Here is a 22,059-nt window from a genome sequence, read left to right on the forward strand (position 1 = left end):
TGAGTACTTTCGCGAATTATGATTGGCACTATTTCCTAGCAGTGGAAGCGGACTAATTAAGGGTGTGACGTGGCTTGTTGATTTCCTCTCCAACGTTGCAGCTGAAGACGAAGACGCTGTGAAGAAAGCTTCCCTCACATTTCAGGGATTTGGACGGATATCTTGTTGCCGACCGCTACACCACCACACTGTCACCATGCCCAGCAAACAGAGAATGCGCCTTGCCAACGAGAAGCACTCCAAAAACGTCGACAAGCGAGGAAACGTGGCAAAAACATTGGTAAGTTGGTCTCGATGTGGCAGAGAAGTGTACCTGTGACGTTGCGGCAAGAAAAAATTCGCTTCTTCGTGGTTTCTTCGTTTTCTAAGATTTTCTTTCTTCTTTTGTAGATGCCAAAGGAAGAAAAATCACCCGTGGGACCGTGGCTACTGGCGTTATTCATCTTTGTCGTCTGTGGATCAGGTAAGTTTGTGCCTTCTGGCTTTAGAAGATTGTCTTGAAATCCGTCACGGATGAAACATATGTACGCTTTTCACCGCTGTTACCTCCAAAAAATAACTATTTTCACCTCCCTACCAACTATGTGAACTTAAATCTGAGTGAGAACCAGGTTGATCTAAAATGTGTGAGAGTTTTGGAAAGATCGGTCGCTCTAGGAGGAAAATATTGAAAGATTTCCCCGTTTTTGGCCAAAGCGTAGGAAGCAAGGTGGCCATCTTGGTGTGTGACGTTGCACACTTGTCTGAGGGATGCCCCCACACTTCCGCCTTCCTTCCACAAATCGATATTTCTTGTTCTTCGACTTAAAGACGTTGTAAAACAGGACGGGGGCGATTTTAGTCAGTTCTGGGAAGAGTTAGGGTTGGGGATGACACGTTGAATGTTTATTCAAGCGGAGAAACTGGATGGGTTCAAAGTTCGCTGGATAATTGTCAACGTGGCCGGACTGAGTGACGCCTGGAGGGGACAGACTACTACTCTCCAAGCAGAGGTTTGGGGTTTGGCTTAGTTTTGGCGTGTTTTTAGGCTTTTATCGGGCCTTCTTTTTGGGGGGGGGGGTGATAGGCGTAAAAGAAAAAGGGAAAAAAGAAAGCCGGATTAAAAAACTGAAAACACGACAAAAATTAGCCAAACCCAAACCTCTGCTTGGAAAGTGGACAGACTACTATGGGCAGTGGTTCTATGTTGTCATTGTATGCAAAGTTGTCTGTTTACTAAAACAATACAGAGACAACTTCAGGCTTTCTCACAACACATTTAGACTTGCATAATTTGGTTAGACAATGATTTTGGTTTTGATATCAAGATTTGTCTCAACTTATGTCTCTACTAGCAGTAGGTGTTTTATTGGAAAAAACAAATCCTTTGGGCATTTTGCCAGAAGTTATGCAAGCAATTTGCTAGTGTTTGTGTGTATTGTATTCGCTATGATAAACACTGTGACAAATTGTAGCACATGTTGTTGTTGTGGTCACAGGCCAAACATATCTATTACCTGCACATAAATAAATAGACAAAATTTTCCAGAAATTAAAACCTTTTTGAACTTAATGATTTCATGTAATTTTATGCATTTTACATACAATTAGTAATACAATTTTATGCATTTTACATACAATTAGTAATTATTACCTTAGCACCTCTTCTGTTGATCAAGTTTTGCTCTTTCTTTTCTGTGTGTGTTTGTTTCAGCTGTCTTTGAAATCATTTCCAAAATCCGAATTGGGTAGAAACTGTCATCTTTGTGGCCACCAATAGGTATCTGTTTTGACTGCATGGTTTGATTACATTTCAGTGGATTGTCTTCTCTTGTTTTTTGTTTTACTTTAGGACCTGCTTTTTGGTTATTTTTGTTTACTTTGGAATATTGTCATTTTATAACCATTATGATAATTCATTCAGCAGCAATTTTTAGGGTACAAAACAATAGGGTAGGAGAAACATTCATTCATGCATGGTACAAACAAGCATTGTGTGAAGTTAGGAAATTTATTCAGGTTTTGTACACAAAAACATCCTGCAGTGGAGCTGGAAATAGCACCTTATCTTATCGATGGTTAGACCTTGCTAACATCGACCTCTGCGTGTGTTGCTAAGGGATTGAACTGGTTTGTTAAATTTTTGTTTATGATCTAAATTTTGTTTTTGTTTTTTCTTCAGCTATTTTCCAGATCATCCAAAGCATCAGGCTCGCTTAATGTGTGTCAGCAGGGGGAATTGTGGGAAACAAGATGGCGGGACCAACCATGACTGCAACACTACCGATCCACCGACTACGAACCGAGTAAACCTTCTGGAAATTCGCGCAGGCCACGGAAATATTCCCGGGATTCGCAAAAAAGGACACGCAATCTGGAGTGTTAATCTTAACCTTCCATCCCCGAACTCTGACCCTCCAATAGTATCCAACAATAGAGATGATAGAATTATTGTCAATGAGCAACTCCCAGTCTCCTCCAATAGAATCAGTTGTTAGATTCATTCCCATGCTGTGTTACAGCCCCTTCCATTGGTCAGTCTTCTGTAATTATATCTCAAATTTGCATGTTGTCATGAGCTCAAGTTCTAATACTAGCAAGATAGATGCAGGGCTCTGTCTCTACTTGTGAATGAGTAATGCCTTAATATCCTGTCTGATTCTTCCTATTGGTTAGCGAGGATGGTATCATCGGAAGAGAGAAGGCAACTGTCTGTTTTGACTGTACATAAACAGTATCTATTCTGGTAATAAATTGATAAGGTAATCACACACAAATGTCTGCTTGTGTATCTTTGTTAAGTCCTTGGTTTGGAGAAGGGGTGACTGGAGATATATGAATGAAGACTACAATGAAAATTAAGACAAGTTGTGGAGTTTTTGAAGGTGGAATCACAATCATACTTTGAGAAGAGAATACTGGTACATACTTAAAATCCTCGAGCCTTAGCGAAGCTCCAATGCACCATTAGCTACTCGAATAAGCACGCATTTAAAAGCTTGACGAGTTTGGTAAATTAGGAATGGATATATGTTGTTCATCTAACACAGAAGTGTTTTGAGAGTAATTTTTGGAATAAAGTGTACTTAAAATTGGGGGGGGGGGTAGTTCCCAGTCCCTGGTGCTAAACACCATCCCCACCCACGATATCAAGCAGATCTTCTGGTGTCTGCAAAGCCAGGCAGTATCCACGTGGATGGTCTTCCTACAGCGCCACCTAATGACCAGTGGAAGTACTGCAGAAACAGACATCGTATGAAAGCCAGTGACCGCAGTATCTACACCCTTCACTAGGCGGCGCTTTAGAAGCATGTCACAGCCAGGTGCAGCTCATTCGTATTGGCATATATATATAAAGTTTCCAGATTTGGGACTGATCTTGACTTTCGAACGTTGTAAGAGAAAAAGCAACAGAGCAATTTCTCTTCACTGTTATGTCTTTTGTTCAACATCCTATCTTGTCTGGTCCTCTTGTTGGTGCTGCAATGTACTGTTATTGCATCATTTGTAACCACCTGAACCAAAAGGCCTTGTATTTTGTAACATTGAATACGTATTGCTTTCTGTCAAAACAATTTGGGACAGTTGATATACAAGTACACGGTTTACTAGAGTTTGGTAGACTGTCCAGGGTTCAATGAGGGCCTGAAAGGGGGGTAGTGATTACGAATTACGCAAAATTTTCGCCACCTATTACGAATTACGTTAAAGTCTCCTAGCTGATTACAACTTTACGATTTGCGGAGAATGTCCTATTACGAATTACGTTGATTTTTCCAGAGGCTGCCTACGAATTATGAAGTCTAAAACGGCCTGATTACGCCTTACGAAAAAGGGCTTGCAGGCCCTCTTCAATAGTGCCCCAAACCTTCCCCCAATATACATGTGATTTGATCTGTGATAGTTACTTGCGGTAGAATGACAAACTACATGATTGAGTGTACTAGCTTGGTTTTGCTACCAAGTTAGACTTTCCTTAGAAGCAGAGGTAAACGAAGGAGGCAACAAGAAAACAAATTAGCAAGAAACAAAGAAAATGGGTCAACACATCGAGTACTTCTTCACCAAAACCTCCACAAAGCTGAGGTTTCCATTTGTTTTATTCGTTTTTATCTACATTTCAACATTGCCTTATCTACAAAGTTGTGGTGCATAATAATACACAAGTGACTGGTTTTGGTTGAAAAGCAGTTCTTAGCTTGCATGTGTTTATAAATTTTCTGCCAAGAGAAATATTTATGGCTATCAATTTTTTTCAAGTATGATACAGAACATGGAACTTGCTTGGTTGATATGATCTGAGTTTCTCAGCGTTTAACAGAATAGGAGCAAACTTTTCAAAAACATAGCTACATACAACCGCAGTGATGTGTTCGGATTTCCATACCGCTTTATATAGCAAACCTTAAAATATTGCAAATGGTTTGGAGATTAAGAAACTGCCTCAAACCAAAAGAATCACATGGTAAGAGACACAAACATAACACCATTTTAAAGTACATGGAAAGTTAAGTACACATTATGATTCTCAATAAAAAGATTACACTTTTAAGTAGGAATATAACAATAACTTTGGTGAATACCAGTGCACTGCTTCATAGTTCTTCATTGGTATAATTCCACTAACAGTACATTGGTTCTTTCCTCTGTATAATCTAGAATTTGCCAGTGTATTGTCATTCTTACCTTTAGTATTTCTTATATCTAGAAGGCAATTAGTATAAGTTTGCACATGGATATGTCATATACAAGACACTTTTTTAAGTACACAAGACAAAGTACATTGCTCAAGTTACTCATAATCGTAAAAGTCCAGCAATAAGTATGATCAGTATTAGGAATGAAAGTACACAAGATTTTCTCTCAATTTCTGAACAGCCTTTTCTTCTTAAGCATAGTTCTTGTTTCTGAATAATTGTTGCAGAAGTGCATACTAGTATGTGCTATGGTTAATATAATCACATCAAGCTGGCCATGTACTAGTATCATGTCCATCTTGTGTTGGTACAATTTGATTTTCCTTAGAGTAGCGATGTCTTCTTTCCTTCAGATTAATCAGTCAATAAAAGAGATTTCATGTTTCGAATAAGTTGCTTGTGTCAGTCCTATTCCCACTGTTCCCTATACACTTTTGGGAGGAGGGGGAGATACAGATGAAGGTATTTTGTGGCAATACAATCAGGTGTGGACCTAAGAAATTAGCAGCACTCCGCGCAAAATATTGTAGCATGGACTGATCCAGAACAAAAAATGACTACAAATCCCTGAAAAATTATAATGCTGAGGATCACTTAGGCCAAAGGAAGAATTATTTCCTGCATAATAATAAAACAGTCAGTAACGCTTGAACTCAACGATACATATACTTAATACACGTAGTACATGAATGAGTAAGATTATAAAATAAATACTGGACTTCCGAACTACCCCTACCCTACCCCTACCATAACACAGTCCCTTGCCTGCCTACATGAACAGATACAAGGCACTACATCATAACCTACCAGTTTATACTTCTTACCGAGATATTAGTGGGTTACTGAAGACAACTGTCTCTTCAGAACAAATAGCAGGCTGGGTTTTCAAGAGGCCACTTTTCATCATACTAGTATTTGACAGATTTTTCAGTGTTTTTATCATTGTATTTTCTTGCCTTGACACACCATTTCACTTTGAAGTGGTGTAAGACCAAGAAAAATAGTGTTCTTACAGTTGGTATGGCTCTAGATATAAAAGAGACAGGGCTAGTAAGTAACAACTGAGCATCGATGAAGAATGTAGAAATCATAATGCTTAGCACAGAAAATTTCCCAAGTGTTGTGGCTGTGAAATATCAACATCCAATTGGTCTGCCATATTTACAGAGGAATACTCAACAAAATTCCGTTTTCGTCTTTTGCACTGTTCCCAATCGGAACACAATTTTTATGCTTGGCATAAGTAAAACATCTCCAAAGTTTGCTGGTCGCATCAGAAGTACCAAACTTGTAAAAAATAAAATAAAAAGCGCTGTCATACGTAAGATATTTGACACATGGCTTGTAAAAAAGTCAAGCTAACAACAGAAACATATTTCACTGGCAGTCCAAGCATGAAAGGTCCAACAGTACTCATGAAAACCAACCATCATGAAGAGCAATTGATTTTTCAGCCAATCATAATCCTTGGATCAGGTAATGTGATTTTCGTATTGACCAATCATAGGCCCTTACTTCTTGGGCCAACTTGCTGTTCACAAAGTGCAGGTTTTTCAGAACACCACATTTCCACATGCTTCAATGTGCTTTCATCGGAACCAAAAAAAGAACTCCAGTTTTCAACACATTGGCATTAGAGAAAGTGGTATTAGTTACTTCATACTGTAACATGTTCTTAGTCTATACTCCTTAGTAACTATACAAGGATGTTTCTTGTTATTTTATGCTAACATTCCTTGTATCAGGCAGTTGTGTCTTCACATTGCTGCACTTATTGTGGATATAGACTGATTCACAGTGACCTAACACAGCCATTCTCTCATCATTACATTGCATCTTTTGCTTACCAGCCTCTGAAGATTCTTAACTCCTTCTCAAAAATACTACCTTTTCAATAATTCATTCTGTACGTATTCACAGTTCTGTACAAAAAGAGGGGCCCTTCAGTCCGCTACATTGCTTGCTCTACTATCTACAGGTCCTGTACGGTTGTTCCGTTCCTATGACGTTGTTGTGGGCGGCTGGTTTTGTGTGGGAGGAGGCTGGAGTGTGTTCAACTGTTCTAGGACGTCGGAGCTGGCGTTCTGCTTCAGGAGGCTGTTTTCTCTCTCCAGCTGCTGATTTCTCTCGATCAACTCTTTGATCTGTTCCTTCAGTACCTCCACTTCCTCCCGGACGGCGTACATGAGATGACTTTTCACTAGGTCCTGCGGAAAACACAAATTTGAGAAAAAAAATGCTTAGTTTAAGCTCACACATTGCTAAATACACATTTGTACATCTACATACTGTATGTCCTCCCAAACCCATCACTTAAAAAGAGTGTACACTTTGCCACTTATTTGTCTTTTCATCTACAACTTGATAGTCAATCTTCACAATTTTGTGCTACAGCCCTGTCTTTAAACTACTGCCTGCTACAGAAGTACAAATTTGTATTGGATCTGTGTTTAGGGAGAAGGTTACATGTAAATGCCTTTGACATTTTCCCCTCCCATCTCTTTTCCAAGCATGGCCTAGTTCACAGCATGAGACAGACATGATACAAGTGTGGTGCCCTCATTATCATGAGGTCTGAAAAGGCAGCTTGTACTTTAGACAACTGGACTTCACGTGGAATAACACGAGGGGTGAAGTCATCAACACAGAACGTTTCACCCTTCCATATCTTTTCCAAGCATGGCCTAGATCACAGCATGAGACAAGCCTGGTGCCCTCATTCTCATAATGTCTGAAAACGTGTATTGTACGGAGAGCTGGACTTCACGTGGACCCACACGAGGGACAAAGTCACCACCACATGGCTGCTCCAACCCCAAATCTATCCTTCTCTCTTTCTTATTCTTAAAGACAATACAAGGAATTATCAAACTACCTAGTGGACAACTTCAGAAAAACGTATTTCCTTCAAAAAGTGTTAATTTTCTTGGTTTTGTTTTTGTTCGATATTGATATCATTATGGAAAGATTTTTTACATAGCTTGTTATAGAATTTGACTTACACAAAATGATGTAGACATGGACTTACTTATAGATGGGAGATATAATATTGTCTGCACTGACACCCTTTTGTGGCACTTTGCTTGCCTTTATCTCCATGCAGAAAGTACTGACACCATACAAAGATTACTGAAACTGAACCAAAGCCCATTAAGACTTCACTGAAACATGTACAGCACTCTTAGTGCAGCTATGAAAATCTCTGAGCCCATCTTCTGTCTACAAAATGATAGCGGAGAGGATTTTTGTGTCAGGAGGATGAGCTACCATGAGTTTGATTGACTGCTGAAATGGATTAAAGGATTACCGGACAAAAATCCCTGGTAATCCAAGTCATTATTCAGGATCTTTATGTAAGATACAGGTCACATGAGGAGTCATTTGAAAGGGGCATGTAAGGATAGACTGAATTTCAATTATTATTCATTTCAGTCAAGATGAATTACACCAGGAACAAAACTGCATTAAAAAATTGAATGTGCACATGGATGACCTTAAACTTGTAATCAGTACTTTAAACTTGTATTCAAGTGACTTTCTTCAGATTTTTTCTTTCTCTGTAGCCTGGTTACCAAACCTATTATAGCTCCTGACTGAGTCCTACAGCCTCTCCGCAAATAGGAGGACTCGGGAGCTATAATAGGTTTAGTAACCAGGCTAGGTATTCTGGAATATACATGTAGAATACAGATGCAACATAGATGTTAAGAGTTCTCCCTCCGACTAAAAAACATTTCTTTCTTAGATCTTGGCACCATCGCTTGCCATTTGACATTTCCTCAGATCTCATTCCGGAAACGGGAAGATCAAATAAACCGTAATTTCCACGGGTGGAACGACGGTGTTTCTTTGTTGAATGGTTTTCAAACAGGGATGCCGTCTTGTCAGCTTTTTATCTGTGAAGGTCACGCTAATTGGCAAAATCAGCGATCGATATTTATTAGGACTCGGGAGAGAACCAAGGCCACTAGCATCCAGCTCGTGGCAATTTGAAGTCTGGTCTGTACTAATTTACTGAAGAACCTTCTCAATTGATGCCCAAGTGGCTGTGAATATGTGTACAATTCCCTCATAATCAATTTGCCACTTAAGAAATTCAACTTCACCACCAATCCATAGACTGTACACAGTTGTATAACCACCAGATGACCTTGCAAACTGCACATACTTGTGTAAAATCCAGGTTGACATTTCAACACCCTAACAAAAGAAAGCATTCCATGCTCTGACATCCCCTTCTTTTTGAGTGATCGGGTTGATTTCAACCTTTCTGACAACCTGCAATCTTGCAGCTGAGAACAAAAGAAGGTATTTCACGCAAGTATGGTTGTTTTTCATACCTTTCCCCCAGCCAACCTTGAGTTGTTTACACCCCACAGGTACAGTACTACTGTACTTTGTACTTGTTGATGGATGGTTAGTGCCAGTGTAAATAGGTCAGACCTTGCATAATAAGATAAGGGTGCCAAAAGTTCGCTGACCCACAGGTTGACATTGAGTGGTATGTTGGATAATCTGATCCTTAGTGTCAATACAGTAGGCTAGACTCTTTTAATACAAGTTTCTGAAAAGGGAGAACTCGTCTTAAATGTTGGTTCTTTCACCATATGAGTCTGTAAACTAGGAAGATATTTTCCATTCCGTTCTGTCAGTTCAATTTTGACCTCAGCAAAGCTGCAGCCGCTGACTCCTAGTAACTTGTGAACTTTGCACATACAAATGTTTGCTGGCACAGAAAACAGGCCGGCTATCAGTTTACACAAGTCTAGTGACCCTGAAAACAAAATTCAGACATTGACAACATGTAGTTTAATCATAATGCAAATGGCTCTTGCACTTCTTCCCTTCTTGATTCTAACAATTTTTTTGATGATTCACTCATCTCAGAACCTTATGCTATGGCGATAATATTATATGGGGAACCATTTTTTCATTTGCCATTAGACGTTTGTTCTTTGCAGCTGGCACATCTTTTAAATTCATGTCCGCATCTTTTAAGCTTAGTCACCAATCTGCAGTCCAACTCTAAATTGCATACGCAGGTCTATTATGGTATTAGCCTTGGCACAACATTGACTTTGAAGTCAGCGGATGTTTTACCAGCTTTAAAACACTTCCTGTAGGTTTGGTATCATACTTAGTCCAAATGAAACTCTCTGGTATTGTATCCTGCACAAATCTGATGTATCGACGGTCGGTTTAGGTGGTAAACTAATTTTAGTAATTTTCGACATCACAAACAGCTGAAGGAGGGTGGAATCACTTGGTGAGTGAGACTTTTCCTCTTCTAGTGTCCTCTAAACTAATCTGTATTGATTTTGAAATGACCTGGGACAATATTTCCTCATTTGTGACAGCGCTGCCATTTTTTGCTTTATCATTCTACGGTGAACATAATACAGGTTTATATTTTTGGGAAACAACATACTTACCGTTGCTATTTTCAACATGTACATTGATTTTGACACAAACAATTATAGGTGCATAACATATTTTCATTGGGTACTTAAAGTCATTAATATCATAAGTCAAAGGTTTTAATTATACTGCTTTTTATGATATCAAACTGTACCTACTTACTTGTTAATAGATTGGGATGGATCAGGAATAATACAGCAAATATGAAAAATATTACATATTACCATAATCTTTTCCCCCTCATGCATTAATGCAAATCTATATTCTTTTGTTAGGGCCAGAATTTTCCTTGAACAAATCCCCCGTATCTTTACACAAGCCCTTTAAAGCTCCATATGGTTCATGTAGGAGAATGTTTTTGCAGCTTTCGTGTTCGGAGGCACCACGCCTGGTGACTTTGTACCTCATGTTTACCTGCCTTTATGCTGACCAAGTGAAAATAAAAGCGTAAGTCTGTGTACATAGCACAAAGCCAGGAATGCACACGCACAAAAGGTGCCCTTCGGAATACCACGGTTACCTTAAAAAGGTGAAGACTCCTAAATCATTCATTATGTAGAAGCATTTCTGTTCCTTTTCAAGGACCCAGGCACCTGGTATGCCCAGATCAAAGGTCTGAATGCAGAGACGTGTTTTGTAATGCATGTGTTCAATTATTCATGATAATATGGAGGTGTTGTTGTTCTGGAAAATTTCCACGTACATTACAATACGACTTACCTGTCACAAGCAAGCACAATGCCACATCTCAACTTGATTTTGACAAGGGATGTTTTTCACACTACAATTTCATGCTATTGAAGGGATATTAAGGTGAAATTTACATGCAAATGACACCGACACAGGTCCTATTCACTAGACAGTGCATGTGTAATTCCCAGAGGACACTGAGTAATAAAAAAAACTGGCTTACCATTGCTTGCTCTATCTTGTTGTCTATTGCCACCACGTTTGGAGCATTCGTAGCACTGTAGTTAACACAGAAGAGAAGCTTTTGGTTAATATCATGTTACCATACACAAACATACATCCAAGGTCTATGTTTACTTCCTCATTGTCTGGCTGAAATATCACGCTACAAACACTGACCTGCCACAATCGCAAGAACTGTTTTTCCTCCCTTCCTCTGCCACCTTGAAATCCTGAACACCCTCAGTCCAGCTAACATGCGGAGAGAGATCGGGAGTTCTGGGGATATCTTGCAGAAATTGGATACTGAATGTGGTGGCGGCAACAGTGGCTTTCGGGTTGCAGTCCATTTTGTACAACACATCCATTGGTAACAGTTCGTTCCTGACGACTCTACCACCACAAAAAAATGACTCAAACTCCTAGCAAATGGTCTATCCTTCCTTGAAAGATCAACCTGGAGGTATATTTTTCCTCCTAGCTGTACAGTAAAGCTGACTGTGAGAGCTGTAACCCACACGTCCGTACCCTGGCCTTACAGCCTACTGAATACACAGGCAGGCAGCCAGGCTCTCATTGCATCATGGAAAATTCCAGGTCAGGGGTGGACGACCTCATGGGCTATTGTTCTCAGGTGGGAATGGGCGGTGGCCTCAGGCGATGGCCCAACGGGACTTGTTATGGTAAACATACCCAAACAACACCGTAATAAACATGTTGTCTACAAACATGGCTTTGTAGATGGCTTGTTGTGATACAAATAAAACAGACCACATACAGGCAATGAAATAATCCTTAACAGTGCAAATGCAGATAGGGTACATGACTCAGCATATTATATCACAATCAAAATAACACAACCCTACCTGCTACAATTCCTCATACAACCATCCCAGCTATGCAGCATATTTTAGCAAGCCCTTTTTCTGATCTAAAGATACACAATTTCTATAAATATATACCTGGTTGCAAGCAGAATGTAGGAGAGTCTCCTAGGCTGTTGACTGACTAGATGCCTCGCATCATACACACTAGTAGTAATGCTGTTGTCATCCCTTCTCACTTCCATACCCCTGCACACAGCTACTGTCATATAGTCTGATCTCTGCGTCTTTTCCTCTGGGAATCAGTGTTGAATAATACATTACTACCCACACAACTGGCTGGGCCAGGACGTAAACATGTGTATGCTTTTCTTGCCGGTAAAAACATTCGAGCTGCCCAAGGACTTTGACATTCAAGCATAATCGACCCAAATTTGGGACAATTACCATTAAACACCTACAAAACGGCAGCTTTAATGTCCTTGTTTTTTATGTGCGAAATTGAAGGTGGAAACGAAAGTAAAAATAACCCGGCGACCAAAAGTAAATCGGATGACTCATGACTCATTGGGAGTGGTTCAGACGCCCCAGGAAGAATTTATTTGCTGCACCCACTTAACGACTTGGAAACCAGTCAAGTTGCAGACTTGCAAACAAGTTTTACGCACATGTGCTAAACATTTGATGGATTTTGGAGAAAATGCATGAAAACAAGACATTTAAAACATACCAATCGTTAAGCTGCAAATTTTGTTATTTATCAGGTATTAAAAAAAATTGTGCTATCGAGAATTGTTGCTGAAAAGGTACTAAATTATCAAAGTAAAAACGCAACACTGATAATTCTTTCAAAAAGAAAATATATCCATTCTTCTAGACTGAAGCCTTTGATATTGGCTCTTTTTGAACATTATAATGACACTGAAGAAAACAAAAATATCTACCAGTATAGACCTTTCAGGGATCTATTAAAGCATCACGCAGCAAAACACGTGAAGCCGTCCTTATTTATTCCACAAGCTTCTTCCGAAACCTTGAAGAGCCACGCAGTCTTCTAATTGAGTTCTTTTAAGTTTACTCCATGACAACAGAAGATGGGACTACGTAAAATCCACTTTGGTTTGTGTTCGTTTGATGTTTGAAGGGCACAGGATGGAGAGATGCCAGCGTGCATGTACTTCATGTTAATGAAAAACAGTTCGGCAAATGGAAAAACAGCAGGGAGGAAGTGGCGGAACTTGGAGTTCATGCTTTGCAACAATATAAAGTAGAATTCTGGAAAGATCTCTTGGCTCTCACACTTCACAGCTACTGCGCATAGAAAAATTGATTTGTCAATTGACTTTAGGATTCACACTCAATATTACGTATATTGTGATTTAAAAAATCAATAAAACAAAACAAGATGTATTAGCATTTTGATTTGATAGCTTTTAATAATAATAGCTTAAAAGCTATCTTCCGGTCTACATGTACTTCTTCCAATATAAACTGTAGCTTCCAATTTCCTTTCTCAGAAACATAGAACCATTTGACTTAATTGCTAGGACCTCATATACATTCACATTAAGAGATTTTAAGTGGTATAGTTACAGTAATTGATGTTTGACGTGACGTTCAGACCAGGTAGTGAACGTCAAAGATTTCGTACCCTGTACCCGACCAAGGTTATGTATCTATGTATAGCTGACCTTTAACATGTAGATGGTGAGAAAACATGTTGACGTGAGCGGCATGTTAGTTCAACATCACTGGCTACTTGGAAGTCATACGTATATCGTATGCAAATTCAGGGCTCAAAATTCATTTTTGGGAATAGGAGCACTGTTGCACGCAACCTAGAAAATTAGGTGCACAAAAAATTTTTTGGGTACACCATATAAAACAAAACATAATTGCAGATCTTACAGCGCCTCTTCTAAGCTTGAATTTAAAATGAGAGCTAACTTCAAAATCTTAAACAAGTACTACAACAAAGATTTTATTATTTTTCTGATACTCTGAGACCAAGAATATCCGGTATACTAATATACATTTCTATTGTTAAAAATTCCTACAAAAATATTTGGGTGCACCGGTGCCCCCACAGAAAAAAATTGCGTGCACAGCTCCAAATTGGGTGCACTAAGGTGTACATGCACGCAGTATTTCGAGCCCTGGTATATGTCGTATGCAAATTACACCGGAATTCTTAACTTAGCTTGCCAAGGTGAAGTTACATGATTGTGAGTTGTTTTATTCAAGAAATGGAGTATAATTATACAGTTCTGTGAATTGCCATGAATGAACATGCTCATATGTCCTTGACAGCTTTTTAGAATAACAAACTATATATAACATATAACCTCTACTTCAAAGTCATTCATAGGTATGCAGGTATAATCTAATTACACGGGTGCCAAATAAAAATGTTATAAGTAACCAAAAAATAATGGTTGGGATCATTGTAAAAAATGGAGCTAGCTTTGGGTAAACCAGCACATCGGCAGAACGTACTGCACCTGTGCGAAACCCGTAATGTATTGTACATAGCACTTCGGCAGAACGTCTCATATAAGGTTGTATTCGCTCATATTAGGTTAGCATTTCGACAGTAGTTTCCAAATGTTGTGTCGGAAAGAATATCCTCTGCAACAAGCAAAATTCTGATGCAACGTTGACCAAAAACCCAACGAAAAACGCGAAAATACGGGGTTCTGCGCAGGCGCAGTACGTTCTGCCGACGTGCTGGGTAAACCATGCTTTTAGTTTGTACCAGTGGGACCTATACATAACACAGTAATGTGGGCAACTATGCTATTAGTATACATTACTTGATCTGTGTGCATAGACTGTTGCATGGCTAAGCACTTTCTATAAAACTCAGGGGACAGCTTTTTTCAAAGGTTTAACATGATATCAGTAACAGTATTTTCTAAAAGATGTTCAAAGAAAATCCCCGAGTAGATATATAAGTATATGCTGCTCACGTCAAGTATATTATTATTCAAACCATTCCTCAATAAAAAGTATCCGTGCAAGGAAGTACACAACAAAGCACATGGTATGAAACGTGCGTGTGCACACATGGCTGAACATATGAGCAGGGCCAGGATGGACATACCTGGTCAATAGTGGTCATGCTTCAAATGTTTGACGTCAAGAGGGTCAAAAGGTGGGACCACCTGTGTTCACCTGTCTGTTCTGTGTAATCTACACTCATTATCTATCGTTATGTAAGGGACATTAAAACTAGGACAACACTGTATCTACATGTATACACCACTATAAGTAAGAATGTATATGATGTCGTAAGTGCAGTCATATAATAGAAATCAAGCATTCATCATGGCATTATGAGTCTATGTACGACTGATTCTCAGTGATAGCCAGTAAATAGCCTCCATAGCATGCCAAAAACTGGGGGTTTTGGGGGTCTTCATGGTCTTTGGGGGCTTTTATGTGCTATTTTCTGATTGCATATAGACAACGTAGCCGGCCTGGTTGAATTACCCCCATTTTTTAGAACTGGGCTAATCAGAAAACAGCCGAAGACCACCAAACCCCCAGTTCTATAAGCCTGCTACGGAGGCTAGCCGGTAAACTGGTTAGTTTTTAATCTCTGGATAAGTGGTGTGATTGTTTACAGACAGTTGATGGCCCGATTAGTGGTCAATCACATGACGCAAACACCTAACTGACCCATTAACCTTTGCTGGGGGGAGAAATCTCTCAAATTCCATCCTAATTATGCCATTACGAAACAGATACATTATGATGCAGAAAGGGCAATCTGCCCATTTACAAAACCTGTGGTCATCATCTGATTTCTTCAATTTCGTAGAAGGCCACACCAATTTAATTTCTTGGTTAACGGATTCGCCCGCTTCATTTTTTTCTGATTTGCAAAAAAAAAATACAGAATCAACTGCAACATGCTCATATTTTGACCTGAACAGTTGAAAACAGTCCTTTTCTCCCTTAAGTTGTTACAGTTATTCCATATTTGAATTCATTGTTTAAATTTTGAACCAGCCTGGTGTGTTGACTTCATGGCTCCTATCGTACCATTTTGGGCCATAATATCAATAGGATGCCTAGGCCTATTTTCATTTTTTATTTTTTCGCCCGCCTGCTCCATTATCTTTCTAGAATAATCCGTTTACCAAGAAATTAAATTGGTGTGGCCTAAAGATTTCAAACATTTGGCCACTACTGCTATGGTTATGATGCATTAATTATCTTCACTTATACTAATTATATTATCCATCATGTATCATTATAATATACTCATATGGTCACAAAACCTATGGTCATTTATGGGTGCATATGAATATTGTATAAATCCAAGCACTACTGTTTGATTATAAAATGTTGCAAATTTTTTCCACTAATACTAATATCACCCATCATGTATACATGAGTGATTGCAAATACGAAACTGTGTTGTAAATAATTCAGGATAACATATTAATATTTGCCGGTATTAATTGGACTAGACAAAGAAAAATGGAACGTCACAGCGAGTTCCAGTTTATTAATCGTGATATTCATACGATATTGGTTATTCCCTGTCAGCTAATAGCTTGACCATAAAAGACAATAATTCTACTTGATGTTACCATTGATGTAGCTGTTAAGGGTCACAGATGGGACCATTATCTATTCATTAATGCAGACTTCCGAGCACGACTTTGTCGTTAAGGGGCCATAAATAGTGATGGTGACTCCTATGTGTACAGCTGAGCCCTTTGTTAGTATAGAATTTGGTGTGATGATCACTAATATCAGGCTTATTCCGGTGTTAACCAGTCTCTAACCAGTTTTCCATAGACAGGACATAAGAAACCGGGCGCCAGGCTAAGACAGCGTTTGACGTGAGCCTTGATGTAATTTGTCTCCTACTCCAGAATTTAATGAACCAGTCCAGTGTCATTTGTTACAGTAGCGCACACTGTAATCTTACCCAGGCACACAAATCTTAAGACGTTGATGAGAGATCTTGAAAAAAGGAGACAGCGGGGCCTTTGCCGACTCTTGAGATCCAGCTAGAATTACGCCATTACATGGCTCTAAAGAGGTGTGGCGGCAGAATTTTTGCATTTCCATTTTTATTGATCTGGGCCCGTTCAGAACCAATTTCTTCAGAAATGCCTTCTTGTAAGGAATAAAACAGACAACAAAGATGGAAGACAACCTATTACGGCTGATTTACTTAATTGAATTATGCCAATGTGTTCTTGAGGTGAATTATCCCGATATTTGAAAATTGCAATTGAAAAAAATGTTATTCTTGCCCCCAACACAAATATACATTTCTCAATTCAATATACATGTGTGATAAACATTTTTGGCACATCTAATAGTAATAAATAGATGTTCTTAAAAAATGAAGACAAGTATGACAGTGCATACCGCTTTATGTCTGACTCTCATGTTCTTTTTAGGTCTCGGTAGAGACCATTGACTCTTATTGGAGAGTTCACCGGCAGTTGAAAAGACCAACTTGATAAAGAATGCATCTAAATGGTCAAAATGACCCAGTTGCCTACATACCTGCCCAAACTGTGCACGTGGTAGAACATGCGTCCCTGAGAAAATATTGATCCCTGACAGGAAATGTAGGACATCAGATGAAGAGGAGGCGGTTCCTGACAATTTAACAGCCTTGGAGGGGGTCACAAATTGTGGTGATGGATGTAGTTGTGTTTTACAAACTAGGCTACTGAGGAACATCCTCTGTCACTGCTGTCCATGCTCTTACATATATGTATGAAGCATTGAAAGTTCACAGTCCCTGTTATTCTTTGCTGGTGGAATCTGGTGGAAAGTTCAGCACCAATAGCTAAAGCAAGGAGAAACCAGTGATAATCATACCTTAGCTAGAATCACATATCTGTTTTGTAATATAGGTATGTTAATTGCTATGCAATGACAAAAGCTAATTGCTATATAATTTCAAGGTAAGTATCCTGATTTATAACACCAACTTTATGCTGTGAAATAACTAGAAGCTAACAAAATACAAAAACACACAAACCTTCTTAGTATACACGTTAACACCCCACTACATGTTAGCATTGGAACAAACCGGCTGTCACCGGTTCAGGCCAGTTGGCGAACACGGAACACGCCCCAAGTATAAAGATACTGCAAATTGCATTCCTCTCTACAGACTGTTTACACACTTATGTAATGCACAATTCAACCCATTTTTATCAATCCACAATTAATCCTGACAGATTTAGCTCATTTCTGTATGCCACTAGAAAAAAATGCTTGTTGGTCATCTGGAGTGAGAACAGCACACCTATATCAACAGTTGAAAATATGTAAAAAAAAAAAAAATTTCTACAATTTTTTCAATGAAAAATATTTTTCCAAAAATTTTTTTTAGCTATTTTCATCACAAATTTTTTTACCTAAAAAAATGATTTCATCTTCTGGGCACAAAATATCGACCATGAACCCTGCACCAAGTATGCATCCCAGAGGTTTAAGATACAGATTGAAGTACTGCCTACTGATAATGCCATAAAACCCACAGTCCGTATGCATGGAGAGACTTGTGAAGAGACAGGAATATTGATCGGAGGACAAGACGGATAGCCTTTCAGCACCAGGGATAAATGTGCCTCAGCACGCAACTGGACTCATGCCAAAGGAATCTCCCAGTCTCCAACATCTGAAGACATCGTCTGAATCCACAATGATACCAAGACGAATATCCATCTCAGTGAAATAACTTCTTCTGAAACATGTTGAAGGTAATGTACCGGCAGGAGGAATGTTAGCTTTAACAGAACATTTTTCACTTTTGAGACGGATGCCAAAAGAATCTCGCCAACATCTGAAGACATCGTCTGAATCCACAATGATATCAAGACAAATATCCATCTGAAGGAAATAACTTCTTCTGAAACACGTTAGTAATATACTGGCAGGAGGAATGTTAGCTTAAACAGAATGACGCACAACATTATAACTTTGAGACTGATGCCAACATAATGTTGCCAACATCTGAAGACATCGTCTGAATCCACAATGATATCAAGACGAATATCCAGGAAATAACTTTTTCTGAAACACGCTGAAGGTAATATACCGGCAGGAGGGATGTTAGCTTTAACCGAATGACACAGAACATTTTTCACTTTGAGACTGATGCCAAAAGAATCTCGCCAACATCTGAAGACGCCGTCTGAATCCACAATGATATCAAGACGAATATCCATAGGAAATAACTTTTTTTGAAACATGTTGAAGGTAATATATCGGCAGGAGGAATATTAGCTTTTTTTAAGTTTAACAGAACGACACAGTACATTTTTCACTTTGAGACTGATGCCAAAAGAATCTCGCCAACATCTGAAGACATTGTCTGAATCCACAATGATATCAAGACGAATATCCATCTGAAGGAAATAACTTCTTCTGAAACACGTTAGTAATATACTGGCAGGAGGAATGTTAGCTTAAACAGAATGACGCACAACATTATAACTTTGAGACTGATGCCAACATAATGTTGCCAACATCTGAAGACATCGTCTGAATCCACAATGATACCAAGACGAATATCCATCTCAGTGAAATAACTTTTTCTGAAACATGTTGACAGTAATATACTGGCAGAAGGAATGTTAGCTTGAACAGAATGGTGCACAACATTATAACTTTGAGACTGATGCCAAAAGAATCCTGCCAACATCTGAAGACATCGTCTGAATCGACAATGATATCAAGACGAATATCCATAGGAAATAACTTTTTTCTGAAACATATGAGGTAATATATCGGCAGGAGGAATATTAGCTTTAACAGAATGACGCACAGCATTTTTCACTTCGAGACAGATGCCAAAAGAATCTCGCCAACATCTCAGGACGTTGTCTGACTCCATAATGATATCAAGACGAATATCCATCTCAGGGAAATATGAAAACATGTTGCAGGTAATATACAGGCAGGAGGAATGCTAGCTTTAACCGAATGATACGGAACATGTTTCTCTCTGAGCCCCGAGTCATGTTAAGTTGAACTCAACATCCTTCATGGGTTTACCTGCTCAGAATCAATGACAGGGTCTACATCTGCGAAAACCAACCCTACAGATAAGGGTACCCAACAGGGAAAATTTAAGACATGTGCTTCAGTGTTAAATACCCTAAAAGCCTGAAGTATATGTTGTAGAAGTAGAGAATTGCCATTAGAGCCGACATGCCCAGATTCAGTTCCTGATCTTCATCCATTCCGACCAGAACTCAGACAGGTTTATCTTGAGGAAGTACTTACTGGGTCGTACAGAAGCCGTTGCACATTTTTCAGCATCCTTCAGGCCAAATTTCCCATCTAAATAGAGAGGAACTGGGCATTTGGGAGCCGAGATAAGAGTGGAAGATAAACATGGAAATGTCCCTTTCCATGGCAGTGATTTTGCTGCAAATGGGGTTGTTCCACTAAGGGGGGTCCAGGGGGCCTGCCACCAACTGTACTACTAGTGATTTGTATATGGGTTATTTGTATATCTGTAATTTACAGCCAGAAACCTGTTTGATTCAGAATTACTTGAAAGGACTCTAGCCTTAGAGATAATCAATTAGGCACACTTAGAAATAGCAGCCTATTATTAAATCCTTGCTTACATGCACTAAGAATATAGCTGTGCTCTAAAAATATAGTTTCTAGTTCATTCTCTTCCCTCTCTACTTCATTTTTAGCAGCTTTGAAGTGTAATTTTCCAGAACAATGCTCATCAGTTTGATGTACTCCTACATATAAACTCCTTGTCTGGATCACAGTAATGTAGCTTCATGTGTATCACAACCACCTGTCATAGTTCCTGTGTGGGCTCTGTGTGCAGATGGTATCTTGGTAATAACAATTTCCTGCATTGAATGTAGCATTTCAAACACAATGTGTGATGTTCCACCTACGCACTTGTAATGTGACATCTACAGAGGTTCGTTTTGGCATGTTTTATGGTTTGGAAACTAAAAAATTGGAGAGACCTTACTGAAAATACATGTAATCTACTACAGTATGAGCATATAGCAAATTAACAACCCATATTGGTAGAGACTATCACAATCCTGTATATGCTGAGTTCTTCACAATGTGTGATGTTCCACTAATTATAATGTAACATCTACAGAGGTTCATTGTGGCATGTTTTATAGTTTGGAAACTACAAAATTGGAGAGACCTTACTGAAAATACATGTAATCTACTACAGTATGAGCATACAGCAAATTAACAACCCATATTGGTATAGACTATCACAATGCTGTATATGCTGAGTTCTTCACAATGTGTGATGTTCCACCTACTCACTTGTAATGTAACATCTACAGAGGTTCGTTGTGGCATGTTTTATGGTTTGGAAACTACAACATTAGACACCCTTACTGAAAATACATGTAATCTTCTACAGTATGAGCATATAGCAAATTAACAACCCATATTGGTACAGCCTATCACAATGCTGTAAATGCTGAGTTCTTCACAATGTGTGATGTTCCACCTACTCAATTGTAATGTAACATCTACAGAGGTTCGTTGTGGCATGTTTTATGGTTTGGAAACTACAACATTTGACACCCTTAGAAAATACATGTAATCTACTACAGTATGAGCATATAGCAAATTAACAACCCATATTCGTACAGACTATCACAATGCTGTATATGCTGAGGTCTTCACAATGTGTGATGTTCCACCTACAGAGGTTCGTTGTGACATGTTTTATGGCTTGGAAACTACAACATTTGACACCCTTACTGAAAATACATGTAATCTACTACAGCATGAGCATATAGCAAATTAACAACCCATATTCGTACAGACTATCACAATGCTGTATATGCTGAGGTCTTCACAATGTGTGATGTTCCACCTACAGAGGTTCGTTGTGACATGTTTTATGGCTTGGAAACTACAACATTTGACACCCTTACTGAAAATACATGTAATCTACTACAGCATGAGCATATAGCAAATTAACAACCCATATATTGGTACAGACTATCACAATGCTGTATAGAGTTCTTTTGAGATACCATTCTCTAATCTGTCATAGCATATGAAGAAGGCAACAGTCCTATTACTTATTATTAGTTTTATTGCTTGAGTATGTATGTATGTAAGTATTCTTTTTACGTACCCAGGAATCCCCCAAAAACAGGCCAAAGACCTGATTGTGATCAACTGATAAATAAATAAAATGTTTAAACTTCTGTGTCAAAAGAATTGAA

The 22,059-nt window shown here is 38.8% G+C and overlaps 2 protein-coding genes across 2 annotated transcripts in view; one reads left to right on the forward strand and one right to left on the reverse strand.

Moving 5' to 3' along the window:
• The first annotated feature begins 66 nt into the window (after nt 1-66).
• LOC109463900 (stress-associated endoplasmic reticulum protein 2-like) lies at nt 67-2,756 on the forward strand. Its single transcript, XM_019760785.1, has 3 exons — nt 67-280; nt 391-463; nt 2,162-2,756. The coding sequence occupies exons 1-3, from the start codon at nt 197-199 to the stop codon at nt 2,197-2,199; spliced, it is 195 nt and encodes a 64-aa protein (XP_019616344.1). The 5' UTR covers nt 67-196; the 3' UTR covers nt 2,200-2,756.
• A 1,277-nt stretch (nt 2,757-4,033) lies between these two features.
• LOC109463891 (TSC22 domain family protein 1-like) overlaps nt 4,034-22,059 on the reverse strand; it is a 52,430-nt gene continuing 34,404 nt past the window's right edge. The window contains exons 3-4 of the mRNA XM_019760775.1: nt 11,008-11,062; nt 4,034-6,883 (exon numbers count right to left, since the gene is read on the reverse strand). Of these exons, the coding sequence (XP_019616334.1) occupies nt 6,677-6,883; nt 11,008-11,062 (262 nt within the window). The 3' untranslated portion in view covers nt 4,034-6,676. The remainder of the gene's footprint in view (nt 6,884-11,007; nt 11,063-22,059) is intronic.

Source organism: Branchiostoma belcheri, unplaced genomic scaffold (assembly GCF_001625305.1).
Source record: "Branchiostoma belcheri isolate BF01 breed outbred unplaced genomic scaffold, Haploidv18h27 scaffold13, whole genome shotgun sequence".
NCBI lineage: Eukaryota > Metazoa > Chordata > Leptocardii > Amphioxiformes > Branchiostomatidae > Branchiostoma > Branchiostoma belcheri.

Coding starts and splice junctions, on each gene's coding strand:
- LOC109463900 (XM_019760785.1), top strand. CDS start 197: ATGCCCAGCAAACAGAGAATGCGCCTTGCCAACGAGAAGCACTCCAAA. Junction 281..390: donor GAAACGTGGCAAAAACATTG/GTAAGTTGGTCT, acceptor CTTCTTTTGTAG/ATGCCAAAGGAAGAAAAATC. Junction 464..2,161: donor CTTTGTCGTCTGTGGATCAG/GTAAGTTTGTGC, acceptor TTTTTTCTTCAG/CTATTTTCCAGATCATCCAA.